The 14,113-nt window shown below is 33.9% G+C and overlaps 1 protein-coding gene across 2 annotated transcripts; it reads left to right on the top strand.

Moving 5' to 3' along the window:
- The first annotated feature begins 2,039 nt into the window (after positions 1–2,039).
- Positions 2,040–12,131, top strand: LOC131952122 (transcription elongation factor SPT5). Of its 2 annotated transcripts, none has more exons than XM_059314643.1 (25): positions 2,040–2,105; positions 2,973–3,274; positions 3,472–3,562; positions 3,800–3,932; positions 4,079–4,210; positions 4,401–4,500; positions 4,673–4,807; positions 4,923–5,039; positions 5,237–5,397; positions 5,505–5,610; positions 5,719–5,794; positions 6,098–6,252; positions 6,537–6,692; positions 7,407–7,504; positions 7,778–7,847; positions 7,935–8,060; positions 8,233–8,358; positions 8,557–8,752; positions 8,875–8,980; positions 9,213–9,452; positions 9,562–9,737; positions 10,158–10,292; positions 10,608–10,720; positions 10,858–10,953; positions 11,215–12,131. In XM_059314643.1, the coding sequence occupies exons 2-25, from the start codon at positions 2,996–2,998 to the stop codon at positions 11,362–11,364; spliced, it is 3,273 nt and encodes a 1,090-aa protein (XP_059170626.1). In that variant the 5' UTR covers positions 2,040–2,105; positions 2,973–2,995; the 3' UTR covers positions 11,365–12,131. The 2 variants fall into 2 exon arrangements, with proteins under 2 accessions (XP_059170626.1, XP_059170624.1); XM_059314641.1 differs by having other exon boundaries at positions 2,046–2,153.
- Positions 12,132–14,113: the final 1,982 nt, after the last annotated feature.

Below are 14,113 nucleotides of genomic sequence, written 5' to 3'. Positions count from 1 at the left end.
ATCCTAGCGCCAATTTTTTTACAGAGTTTCTTACAGACATCTCTTCAGGGAAACCTAGATACAAATATCTATCTATATATATATAATTCTCTTCTTGGAGACGATAGAAAACATCAAGCTGTAAGCGCGCTCCCTACAACCCCCACCCCTACATGGTCTGGTGAGCTGTGGTTCACGCTAAATGTTTACAATCGTAGATCCGGGTTTAGTGACGACTATTAGGGGCAGATAATTTAGTTTGAAACTATTTTAAACTTAGGGGAGGTAACTAAGAGGAGTTTACTTTCACGGGGGGGGGGGGGGGGAGGGGGGGGGTTGGGGAAAGGAGGGGGGGCATCGTCCTTAACGAGCAACTGATAGTGTTTTAAAGCAAATATTTTCAGTGGAAGCGTTGGTACTTTCGAATTCACAAATTATGAATTACTGAAAAGTAGAAAATAAAACAACTAAATACCGGCGTATGATACGCCGCGGGTCGGCTCGTAATATATAAATTAACCATTGGCCTGCTAGTTCTTAGATCTAGTAGTTAGTAGTTAGTAATTTGTTTTTAAAAAATCTTATTAAAAATATTAAGTTCCTCACTCTTAGCCTTTAGTCTAAAATAATATAAAACCGGTAAATTAATAGGCAACATACATGCCATAATAAAAATGATAGATCTGTAAAACATAATATTAATTAATATATTATAGCATAATCGCTTGCACTTGTAATGTAACCCTAACAGAAATTTCTCTGCGGTGAGTGTACATTTATCATTCTCCATACTTCGGTGACCTCCCAGCTATCGGGAGCCCCAGGTTACACTACAGCACGGGCGCCCTGTAAGTCCCTGGCTCGGTTTAATCATCGTATGTCGTGTGCCACGGTGTCAATATTGTATGGTGCTCTTTAAAACCAATTTAGGCTGCATTGTACTCATTTGAAAGCTCATGGAGCCAAATAACAATATGCGGGGCGCCTTAGGGCGCGCCTGATTTGATTTAGTAAGCGACTATAGCAACCCATTGTATCCATAGCATATCGCACTCTTTAAATGGATCGTTGACGCCATAGTACTCATTGGTGAGATCGGGGTCGCGGGGCGCCAAATCGCTCCATGCCAGGGCGCTAGGGGACGCGCCTAATTCAATATAGTCAATGATTATCGTTGCCCATTGTGTCTTAGTGTATAGCCTTTCTCAAAACGAATGTAGGCACCATATTGCTCACAGGGGAGCCAGGTGCACTTTGGATCGCATCAATCGTTGGCAGTTTCTTCCAGGCATCCCGAAGAAAGTCTACCGCCCCCCCCCCCCACCCGAACGAGATGGAATTTATATGGTAAACATATACTTTTACTAGTGTTCACCCCCCCCCCCCCCCCCCCGGAAAATGTCAACCGCCCCCCCCCCCCCGGAAAATATCAAGTGCCCCCCCCCCCCCCGGAGAAAAAAAGTCTGGAAGAAACACTGATCGCCGGGGCGCCGGCGGCTGCGTATGTTGCGGTTTTACCACTGAATATAGTAGTACCCCTTACCTGTTATGCAGGACACCCGACTTTTATTTTTTTTGTATATAGTATATACCGTATATAGAGAAAAATCGTACCGTCCCAGGCGCCGCCCTTGCGAAATTAAAAAAAAAATGTCCTAAAGTTTCATGGCGATCTGATGAAAGGTGTAGTAATGCATAATACACACACACACACACACACACACACACACACACACACACACACACACACACACATACTTTCATATAGACAGAAAAGAATCAAATTGCGCTCTGCTGGTGCGCTGCCCTTGCAACAAAAAAAAAATTTTACTCAGTAACCTTTTCAGGGGTGTTCTCAATAACTTCCCAAAGTTTCATGGATGAAAGATGTAGTAATGCATAAAGGACAAACCCACAAACAAACCAATATTCTTTCATTTTTATATTACCCTTTAGTGCAATTTATAGAAACCTATTCTCTGTATTTTAGAAAACATGAAAAAATAATAAAATCTATACGCGGAAAAGGCGAAAGCAAACCATGATCTTTGTTGATCTGTGATGTCAGTTCCTGAACGGAACATCATAGTCTAGTATTTCATTCTGCACTGCATAAGGATTTTAATGTACATCTATTTTAGATATTATTCGTTTAAATTATTCTTATTTTGCAGGTTGTCGTCACGATTTAAATAACCATATGCTTAAATATAGATCTATATTAATGAATTAGATATTTTAGTATTTACAACTGTCACTTTGATTCCCCAGGCCTCAACCAAAAAAAAAATTAATAAAAATATCTTAAAAATAAAACTGGAGAGTGGAGACATTCAATTTAAATTTAAAAGTCATTATAAAAACTCCAAGATCTAGATTTATTTCTAGATCTCTAGATCTAGTAGGAATATAGATTTTGAGGCTTTCCCATCAGTATCAATGTGTATCTTAGCTATGTGGGAGGTCAGTACGAGTTCATGGGGAAAAAAATCGGATCTGCCATACGGGGTGGGTTTAGTGCACAAATGCTCCTAACCGATTGCTAAAAGGTACAGAAATTCTAAAGATACATTTTAAAAGGTAAATGGACAGCTGAACTGCAGGTATCAAAATATCTGTGTAAGTTTAAGTATAGGTAAATAATAATATTTTACACAAATATAGCTGTCTTTTGATAAATCTAGCTCAACTTCCATGTAAATTGCATCCGGTCGCAAAAATTTTTATATCAGCTTGTCGGCCATTCAATGATCTATCACGTGTAGCAGGCGCCAAACAGAGTTACCCGTATGGTATTGCGTGAATGCTATTTTTAGCAACAGTTCAGAAACGCGGTTGAAAAAAAAACAACTAAAAAGTGGTCATAAAAAAGCGGGTCAAGGGAGGTAATTCAACTCGCGTTATGAGACTAGCTACAACTTGTGGAAGTTGTTACATTACATTAAACATTGAGTTAAATATCAAACCAAAAATAATTTAAAACTTTTATTTAGCTGAGGTGTGATCCTCCACCAGCATGTCAGATAGTGAAGATAGCAACTTCTCAGGAAATGAGAGCGATGGTGGTGATGATAAGCATGGTTCTGATGATGGAGAAACTAGCAACAAAAATGATAATAGTGACCATGAAAGTGACAAAGAAGGCAGTGATAAGGCAGCTGACAGTGATGACGAGGAACCAGGCAATTCAAGAAGGAAGAATGTGGATGATGAAGCAGAGGAAAGTGATGGAGATGGAGAGAAGGATGGTGATGAAGAGGAACCTGAGGGTGAAGATCTAATTGATGATGAAGATGTGAGTTAAACCTCTAAAATAGGTTTTCCTTTTTTTTGAATTCATATATTAATGAAATATTTTAGAACTCTTAAGAATATTTTGTGTTGTGGTAGAGTGAAGCAATAGAGGGAGTCAATGAGCTACTGAATTTGCTAATATTTTGAATAACTCCTCCCAGTTTATTCTTTTTAAAATGTTCACTGTTAATCAACAAGGAATATGATGAAGAAGAAGATGAAGAAGAAGAAACTCGAGTCAGGAAAAAGAAGAGAAAGGGTGCTCTTGGATTCATTATCGATGAGGCCGGTGAGTTTGAAATAGTTTAAGCTTATTTATGTTTTAGGCAAGGAGAACAAAAATAATTATAAATTCATGGTATGTTTTATATTTAAAGTTTTTATTTTATTTTAACACATAAAGTATGTCATACATCAAAAGTACTTTTGTTATTTGAAATTATAAATATGTCGCTTTTAAAATATTTTCTGCTTTAAAATGTATGAAATTAGTGCATTCTTAATATTTTCACGAATTGTTTTACAGATGTTGACGATGAGGATGATGAAGATGATGGAGAATGGGAAGACGGTGCAGAGGAAATTATTGATAGAAAGTCTACTTATGATGCCTCAGAGCGGGAGATTGAGAGCCACCAAAGGCTTAGGCACATATGGGAGTAAGTAGTTCCTTTGAGAGAAAAAAAGTTAAAAGTTTTATTTTATTTTGTTTATTTTATCGACTAATTAGTATTTTAAATTTAATTAATTTATTAATTTGAGTGTGTGAAATTGGAAGCATCTACCATTTGTAACTTGTTTGTAGGAGTCAAAGAGAAGATGAAATTGAACAGTACTACAGACAAAAGTTCGGCAATGTTACCACTGCTGAACGATATGGTGAAGGAGAGGAAATGTCTGATGAAATTACACAGCAAGGTAGATTGCCTGGTGTCAAGTAAGTTTGCTTGTCAGTGCTGATTAGTATAGAACTTAAGTTTTATTTCTTTTTAATGCATCTAATATATTGCTATTGGATCAATACATAAATAGTATTTAAATTTACTGTGAACATGTAAATTTTAAAAAAAAATAATCTAATATGAAATAATAAACCACCCATAATTTGAAAAATTTGTCTTGATCAGGGACCCTAACTTGTGGGTTGTCAAGTGCAGGATGGGGGAAGAGAAGTCTACAGTTGTTCACCTGCTGAGAAAAATGATTGCATTTCAGTTTACTGAAGAAGTTAGTGTTAAGATTTTTTATTTTATTTTTTAAATCTGAAGCAGCTGCATTAAAAGAACTATTATCACTTTTATTATGAAAATAATGACCAATGGATATCATCATAAGAGATTCTAATCTGTAAAAAATCATTTTAATAAAATAATCATCTGTGAAAATTCATCCATTTTAGCCTCTCCAAATTAAATCAGTAGTTGCAAAAGAAGGTCTGAAAGGTTATATCTACATAGAAGCCTATAAACAAACTCATGTCAAGCAAGCTATACAAGGAATAGGCAACCTTCGAATGGGTTTCTACAAACAGGAGGTGAGTAGAATGATAGTCTAAATTGTAACTAATGCATTTATCTGTTAATTTTGAATGTCTGTCAAAAAATATATGAGAAACTTGTAATCAACAATATTTTAAAATGTTTTGACAGATGGTGCCGATTCGTGAGATGACAGATGTCTTAAAAGTCGTTAAAGAGACAGCCAGTCTTAAACCTAAAGCCTGGGTGCGACTCAAGAGAGGTATTTACAAGGATGATTTGGCTCAGGTTTGGTTTCTTTTTAAATTTTTATTCTAGTGCTCATTCAATTTTGAGTCATGTAATTTTTTTATTTATTTCTTCCATTTTGTTTGTAAATTTTCTTAGTTATTGTTATAACTATAGTCATTAACTTCAGTTTTTGTAGTTTAATAATTTGGTGTAATTTTAATTGGGAACTTGTGCAATATCTTGCTGAATCATAGGTGGACTTTGTCAATTCATCTCAAAATGAAGTAGAATTGAAGCTTATTCCAAGAATTGATTACACCAAACCAAGAGGTATAATGAGAAATTCATCCAATCAAGATAACAAAAAGCGTAAAAGACGACCTGTACAGAAACTTTTTGATGTTGATGCTATAAGGTACTCAAATATAAGACAACTAATGGCTATTTACCTAGAATGTAATCATTAGCAGAAAGTAATAAATACAAATATGTCAATATATTACAACACTTTCTAAACAACAGGAGCATAGGAGGGGAAGTAACTTCTGATGGTGACTTCTTGATGTTTGAGGGTAATAGATACAACAGGAAAGGATTTCTGTTCAAAATTTTTGCCATGTCAGCAATTGTAAGTATCTTATATAATACCTACATATCAAATAGTTTTGTTTGGCTTTTAGCTTATAGTATTCTTCAAATGTTACAAATTAAACCAAATGTTGCTTTGATTCTAAAGGTTGCAGAGGGTATCAAACCTACTTTGGCTGAGCTAGAGAAGTTTGAAGATCAACCTGAAGGGATGCAAGTGGAATGTATCTTTTTACATGCTGGTTTATTTGATAAATATGACCAAATTTATGATGACTTTTAAATTAATTGAATAATTATATTTAAAATAACTTGTTCCTATCTGGAAATATAAGCTTATACACCTTTTTAAGTTAATTCTTAAACATCCAAAAATAATTATAAGCATTACTCATTTTAATGACTAAATTTTAAATATTTAGATGTATATTTAGAACTATTCAAACTACAATATCAGCATGATTTAAATAAAAAGTTTTGTAAGTAAAAACAATGTTTTAAAGTTATGGTTTTTAACACAAGCAAAGTGATCCCTGAGAAGCAGGAAAGTGAGATCGCCCACACTATGGCACCTGGAGACATTGTGGTTGTGGCAGAGGGGGAGTTGCAGCACCTTCAGGGTAAAGTTATCAAAGTTGATGGCAACAAGATAACCATTCTACCCAAGCATGAAGATCTTAAGGTAAATTGTTTTAAAAATTAGTTTCTTTGTAAAAACTCAACATTAGCCGTTTTTTTTATATATCAAATGTATATGATAGCTCAATTGTTTAAAACCTTAAAATCTTCAGAATATGTTAAGTGATAATTTTTTAAGCATACTGTAGTTTTCTTCAAACAAATTTGTTTCAAAATTAATTCAATCATTGAAGTAAAATAATATAAGTCATTAGTCATTTCTTATGTCGAAATTATATCAAGAACATTTATTTTATGACTCAAGGATTTTTTTTTTCATTTTAATAGGACCCTCTGGAGTTTCCCTACAATGAGCTGAAAAAGTTTTTCAAAATGGGCGACCATGTAAAAGTTATATCTGGACGCTATGAAGGTGACACGGGCCTCATAGTGCGAGTTGAAGAAAATATGATAGTTTTGTTCTCAGATCTTACAATGCATGAGGTAAGTTAATTGGTCAGCACTGTCAGTCTGTTGTCATATTGATTGCAATGGCATTTAGTTAATGAATTTGTTAAAAAGCTTTTATAAAACAATATGAATTCAAAAGTGATGAATTGTATTATCTATATATATAATTCTCTTCTGGGATCCGTTAGAAAACAAGCTGCAAGCGCCTCCTTGCAGTCCCCTCTCTTTCTCTTTCTCTCTATCACTATCACTACCACCCCCACCCCACCCCCACCCCACCCCCACATTGTCTGGTTAGCTGTGGTCATGCTATTTACATTTTACAATCATAGAGACGGGTTTGGTGACGGCTATTAAGGGCAGATAATTTAGTTTGAAACGATTTTAAACTTAGAGGAGGTAACTAAGAGGAGGCTGCTTTCACGTGGGGAGGGGGGGGGGGGGGGAGAGGGGGTTTAGTGTTTTTAAGCAAATATTTTCAGTGGCAGCATTGGTACTGTCGAATTCACAAATTATAAATTACTGAAAAGTAGAAAAAAAACAACTAAATAGCGGCGTATGATACGCAGCGGGTCGGCTCGTTAACTATATTCAGCTTTAATAGCTATTTTGTCTCTACTTATTTATCCCAACTTTTACACTGCTCCCTTGATATTCTATGAAGGCAAACAGTATTTTGATTATTTGTTTTTTACTAAATTTTTATAATGTTCACAATAAATAAAATGCTGTTATTTACCTTTGCAGTTGAAAGTGTTACCAAAGGATATTCAGCTGTGTGCAGATATGGCAACAGGGGTTGATTCCCTTGGCCAGTATCAATTTGGTGACCTAGTAATGTTGGAGTAAGTTTTAGCAGTTTTAATTTTTTTTTAATTTAATCTTTGATGAAGCTTTTAGTTCTTTAATTGCTTGCTTAATTTTAAAATATTTTTGTGCTTATTGTTTAAAATTTTGTTTAAAAAAAATGGATTGTTTTTCTCAGAGCAGCTGTTTTTCAGATCTAGTACATTAAAAATGATCCTAAAGCTTTTTAAAGAAAGTAAAAGGCAGTTAATTAGGTTACTGCAGTTTTTAAAAAAAAATAGTATTTAATACATGGTTAATGTTGTTGACAGCGCACAAACTGTTGGTGCCATTGTTCGTTTGGAGAAAGAAAACTTCCAAGTCCTGAGCATGCACAACAAGGTAGGAAAATATATGATTATTAAGATTTTGAAAATCGCCACTTTTTTGTTTTGTTTTTATTTGCAACTTTTAAATTACTTTTCTCAGGTTGTGAATGTGAAACCGCAGTCTATTACAAGAAAGAAAGACACCAGAAATGCTGTATCATTGGATTCTGAAAATAACAATGTTCAAGTTCGAGACATAGTCAATGTCATTGAGGGACCACACTCGGTAAAAATATATTACATCATTTTACATTTTCAAGTTAAATCATCATTTTGTTGTTTTTAAGAAAAGTAAACTGATTTAAGATTTTGTAAACTTCAAGTTTGTAATTTAAGTTTTTCTATTTTAGTACAATAAATAATTAGTTGTTTCAGTTTTAATTGATTTGTCTATTTAGGGTAGAAGTGGAGAAATCAAGCATTTGTATAGAAATTTTGCATTCCTAAATTCTCGACTTATGACAGAAAATGGAGGCTATTTTGTATGTAGAACTAGGCACTTGACTCTAGCAGGTGGAGGAAAGGTGAGTTTATGTGTTATACATCATAATAATTTTTTTTAATTATAGTTTCTTTTTATTTTTGAATAATTAACAAAAGAAAGGTTCATACTTCATACATATTAATTTTTAGTGAAAATATTTTACATTTTTTGTACAAAGATTACTTGATTTCTGTTTAATATGCACATTTAATGTGTACTGTTTCTTATATCATTAAAGCAAAACACAACCCAGGCCTTTAACAGTTTTGCGCCTATGTCTCCAAGAATTTCAAGCCCTGCCCATCCAAGTGGGGGTGGGGGTGAAAGAGGCAGAGGAAGAGGTGGTGGAGCTGGAGTGGGTAGGGGAGGTTTGTCAAAGAGAGACAGAGAAATCATTGGTCAAACAGTGCGCATTATTCAAGGTCCATTTAAAGGTAAGATCGCCTTTTTTATTTTGTTTAAAAGGGTCACACCCTGTAGAATGGTTTGCTATGCTTAAAGAAAACAGTTTTTCACTGTGTGTTGCAGGAAATTCTATATATGTATCTATTTTCAGGTTATATTGGTATTGTAAAGGATGCAACAGAGACCACCGCACGTATTGAGCTACATTCAAGCTGTAAAACTATTTCTGTCGACCGAAGTCGTCTTTCAAACCTTACGTATATAATTTTTGTCATTACTATAATATTTTTTTTTAAAAATAATCATGAAGTTTTTTTAGATTGAATTTAATTTAAAGCTGTAAAACTATTTCTATCCAGTTGAAGTCATAATTCAATCTGGCTTATTTTATTTTCTATCATATCTATTATATTTTTAAATAATCTGTATTGTTTTGTTTGTTAGCTATTATTTGGTTTCACATTTACATTACCCTTTGTCCTTAAATAGCGGGGCCAAACCAACAGGCGGCCAGACATCAACATATGGTGGCCGTACTCCCAGCTATGGTGGCCAGACACCAATGTATGGCTCACGTACTCCTATGTATGGGTCACAAACACCACTGCATGATGGATCTCGTACACCACATTATGGAGGGGCCACACCATCCCATGAATCTGGCGGGAGAACACCTAGTGGAGGAGGTGGAAGTGCTTGGGATCCCTCGAACGCCAACACGCCTTCCAGGTTAGCCAGATTTTTTAACCACAATTTTTTTAAACTATTAAATTAAATACAAATTTGCTTCTTTTCTTAAAAAAAAATTTGCTCATGTCTCTGAACAAATTAATTTCAGAAACAATGACTTTGACTACAATTACGATGACTCTCCCTCACCTGCTGACTTTGGGGCCACCCCTAACCCTGTCACACCTGGTTACCATCCTGACTCACCCATGGGTCCATACACACCACAGACCCCTGGTAGTGCTTATTCTCCCTACCCTGTTCCATCTCCTGGTGGATTTGAAGGTAAATCATGAATAAGTAATTAATTGCATTAGTATTAAGCTGAACTAGATACTGATACAGTATACAAATTTAATACTTATTAATATCTATTGTGAAACATCAGGTAGATATGCTAGGAAATCATAATCTTTTCCTGTTCATGCCCAAGATACATGTAGCAGATGAAGTAGAGTTCATCTGTTTTAATGACTTCTGGATATGAAGGGATAGTGTGGTCAGCACTATGCACAGCCTTGATTTCCCTATCATAAGTAAGGTACCCATCAGAGTTGGATGAACATCCTACAGGTTTGAACTCAGGATTCAAACTCTAGACTTCTGGATTAGCAGTCATAAGCTCGACCATCCAACCACGATTTTAGGAAATAATTTAGTATGGATATTTATAAAATGCTTAGTGCATTAAATTTTTTTTTCAAGCACAAAGCCCAGGCTTTGTGGGAACTCCAAGTCCTGCCACTCAGTCTAGCCCTAGCCCAGCAAGCTTTGCTGGTAGCCCTGGATACAGTCCCATGACTCCCGGAGCCCCATTCACACCACAGACGCCTGGGGGTGGTAAGTCATTTTCTCAATTTACTAATTGAAGTTTAATCCCATTCGTTGTTTTTGTTTTGTAAAACAGATATATATGTTTTGTAATTCGAATTGTTGTCTTAGGATAGGCTAGGTTAGGCTCTTCCAGATTTTTAAAAAATGATGTCGTCACTTATAATCATACCTTGAAAAATATTTTTAAAATTGTTCTGTCACTAACTATACTTGTAATCTCTACATTAGAATTCTTTTTTTAAGATTCCTGAATATTTCTATTGAATGTGAAAACAATCTACTATTTACCTGATTTTAAGTATGATTTTTGTTTTGTTTCAGTCATGGAAACAAGCTTGACTGATTGGTACACAACTGATATTTTGGTGAAAATAAAACCCACTCACGAAAACAATAAACTTATTTATCAAACAGGAGTTATCAAGAGCATTTCTGTAAGTTAATAGTTAGTTGTTCCTATAGATTTGTGGTAAAAATTGTAATGCCTGCATATTAGTATGAAAATTTTTTGCAATAAGTACTATTTATATACTATGAAATCTACAGTAAATTTTAAAATTCTAATTAACAGGGTGGAATGTGTGCTCTGTATCTTATTGATGAAGAGAAAACTGTAAATATAACATGTGAACATTTGGAACCAGTTCCTCCAGAAAAAGGTGACAAGGTTAGTGGTGCTTCAATTGTTTTTATATAAATTTTCTTGCAAATCTAGACAATTGCACACAAGTTTAAATTTGTAGGGATATAAAAATAACATGTGTTTTGTGATCAGTAAAGCTTTATATACTTCATTCTATCATGTTAACTTGAAAAGTAGTGAAGCCTTTAAATTTATGTATGAATTTAGAATGAATAAAATGTATTTTTGTTCTTGCTGTTCACCATATTAAAAAAATCAATCAGGCATATTTGTTTTACTCGTTAGGCCAAGATTATTGCTGGAGATGATAGGGAAGCTACTGGATCACTAATGAGTGTAGATGGCGATGACGGAGTCTTTAAGTTTGACAGCAAAGAAGGCGACTCAAAGATTCTTATGTTACCCATACATTACTTGTGTAAAATGGATAGTTAAATTTATAACAATGTTTTTTTATGCTTTATTTTAAATTACTGTTATTAATTAGCCCAAGAATTTTTGGACTCTTGAATGTTTGTTTTGCCACATCGTCACCATAAAATAATCATTATCATAAACAGTGTACAAAGCATGTAAGATGATGAGAAAAAAAATGATTTTTTTGCATTGTTTGGAGATTTTACTAAAGCTTCCTGAACTCTAGTGTTGAGCACACTGTACAAAGGTCAGCTCGTTACTCTATTTGTCATTTAAAACTTTCTTCAAAGTTTTGACTTTTTGGTCTCTAGTAATGTCTTTATTTGTTGGTCTATAAATATAATTTTATGCTGACTAAAATAACTTACTGCAGTTTTTTGAGCATACCAAATCAACTAAATGGTTAACTATTTTCTAACCTAAACATTACACCACAATAATAATGAATAAACATTTCTGGGATTTAAAGGTCTCTCACAGCAACACAGGTTTATTGTGCATCCCATTATTTTCTCAGTATGTCTCAAAGTAACTTACATTTCCATTGTTGTGCCATTAGCTTACTTACTGTAACACCTACTGTTTGTGAAATGCTATTTTTCATGTGATTTGATAATTGTGTTTCCTAATAGTTCAGTGATCAAATTGTCCTTATTTCTTTTTTAAAAGTTGAGATAGTAGGATTTGCTTAGTGGTCTGAAATTGTAAATGTCCAGGGTAGTAGTAGTGAAGGCATCAGAACTAAGGAAATCATTAACTGTTGTTTGAAACTAAATGAAGACTAGTAAAATACTAAATATTTTAAAATTGCATTTTAAATGTGCAAGTACAATAAACATTTAAATATTTGATCTGTATTTTGAATTTTTTTGGTCATATTTGTTACATTCACTGCACCACTTTACTTCCATATTTATCTTAAGTCTATTAATCTTTTAAAGTTTATCCTTAACTGTTAATTTTATAGATATTTTCTTTAGCACGGTTGAAAATTCAAAGAACTTTAAACATATCATACCAAAAAAAACATAACAAACAAAACCATGGTATGCAAGATTTGTGTTTATTCCCAACTAACCCAACTACAAAAAAATTAACATTTTAGGAAAATAAATTTCACCACCTAAAACAAAATTTAAAAAATTCATATATGGACTTATTCAGTATGTACAAAGTATTCGGTAATGATTTTATTAGTTCGAATATTGCCTCACTAAAGCCATTTTTTTGTTCAGCTGCCCATCATAATAATAAAAATCTTTAGTGATTTAATTTTAAATAGGATAATTGCCTAAACTGTAATTGTAAAACTACATTTTTTAAAACCTGATCAGCACAGATATCAGATAAGTTTTCATCAGGCTGATATGAGAAGAAAAATATAATGCATTATATAGTGCATTATTAAAACGTTTTTTATGATTATTTTTTTATTTAATCGATTGTTAGGTACGCGCACTTAAAGAAAAAGTGTCTTATTATTGGTATCAAACTAATAGACTCTTCCTATAAGAGGTGTGTTCTAATGAAAGAATCTTCTTATTATCACCTGCAGTAATTTGGGCAAGGATTAGGGTTTGGGCTTTGTTATAACTTGGATTTGGGTTTGATTAATAATATGTAATGGTTGGTTTTCAATTACCGAAGGATATTTTAATAAACAAACTTATAGTATAGGCCTACTACTTTCCGTAGCCTAACACTCCTTTTTCAGAAGATTCCATATTTATTGAACAGCTGTGCCAACAACAACAAAATCACCCCCCCCCCCCCCATTTTCCTCTCTCTCTGTCCAGTTCGTGAAGGCTGTTCACTTTTCAGAGTTGTGAATGACGTAATAAGTACACAGGTTACGTAATATCAGTTACGTCATTCAGAAGTATTATATAACGGGGTAGTTGATCTCGATTATGTGAGTTCTCTCTAAAACACTCAAAATAAATCCTGTCATCCCTACTTAAACAATGGTTTGATCTGTTCTGTCACCTCTACCTCTTTTAATAATAGTTTGTCCTGTACACCCGCCACTAGAATACGTAAAAGAGTGTGTTAAGATATACGTTCCACCTTTAGAAGTATGACATTTTTACTTGTTCATCATTATCTTTTTACAAACACCTTCAAAAGTAACTAACTGGTTATAATAAATTTGCCCCCCCCCCCCTTCCATCACGTTCGTGAAAAGTGTTCACACTTTTTCCAGCCTGACAGCTAAAATCGGATTTGTGAATGATGTAACATTGTCACAGGTTACTTAATATCAGTTTCGTCATTACAAAGTGTTATGTAATGGGGTAGTTGGTCTCAAATTTGTGAGAACTATGTCATGTCATCCCTTTTTACTTTCTCGTATATACGAAGTATAGAGAAAGTCTTGTAATCGTGCAAAAAAAAAAATAATAAAAAATAGAGATTTTTACAAATCTCGATGTTTTACAGTATTTACACCTCACTGATACGGAAAAACATAATTTTGCAATCTTGTCCGTATGTCTGTGTGTGTGTCTGTCTGTGTGTAAACACGATAACTTGAGTACCGTTACAGCTAGGTTGATGAAATTTCATATATAAGTATATAAGTATTTTATCAAAATCGTAGATCCGTATCAACTTTTGAGCGATTTCCGATAACCGGAAGTGGTACTTTTTCTACTTTGAATTTTTCAAAAGCCTATAATTTGAGTACTACGATTTTGATAAAATACTTATATATGAAATTTCATCAACCTAGCTGTAACAGTACTCAAGTTCAGGGGCGTAGCGAGGG

Source organism: Physella acuta, unplaced genomic scaffold (genome assembly GCF_028476545.2).
Source record: "Physella acuta isolate Inbredline_101_S28 unplaced genomic scaffold, ASM2847654v3 ptg000855l, whole genome shotgun sequence".
NCBI classification, from domain to species: Eukaryota; Metazoa; Mollusca; class Gastropoda; family Physidae; genus Physella; species Physella acuta.
Note: the sequence above shows the minus strand (reverse complement) of the source record. Positions and strands in the feature narration are given on the sequence as shown.

What these genes read in the sequence shown, in the direction of transcription:
- LOC131952122 (XM_059314643.1), top strand. Translation starts at nt 2,996, where the DNA reads ATGTCAGATAGTGAAGATAGCAACTTCTCAGGAAATGAGAGCGATGGT. An exon ending in AGGCTTAGGCACATATGGGA is followed by an intron (nt 3,933 to 4,078) that starts GTAAGTAGTTCC and finishes ACTTGTTTGTAG; the next exon opens with GAGTCAAAGAGAAGATGAAA. An exon ending in TCATTGAGGGACCACACTCG is followed by an intron (nt 8,061 to 8,232) that starts GTAAAAATATAT and finishes TTGTCTATTTAG; the next exon opens with GGTAGAAGTGGAGAAATCAA.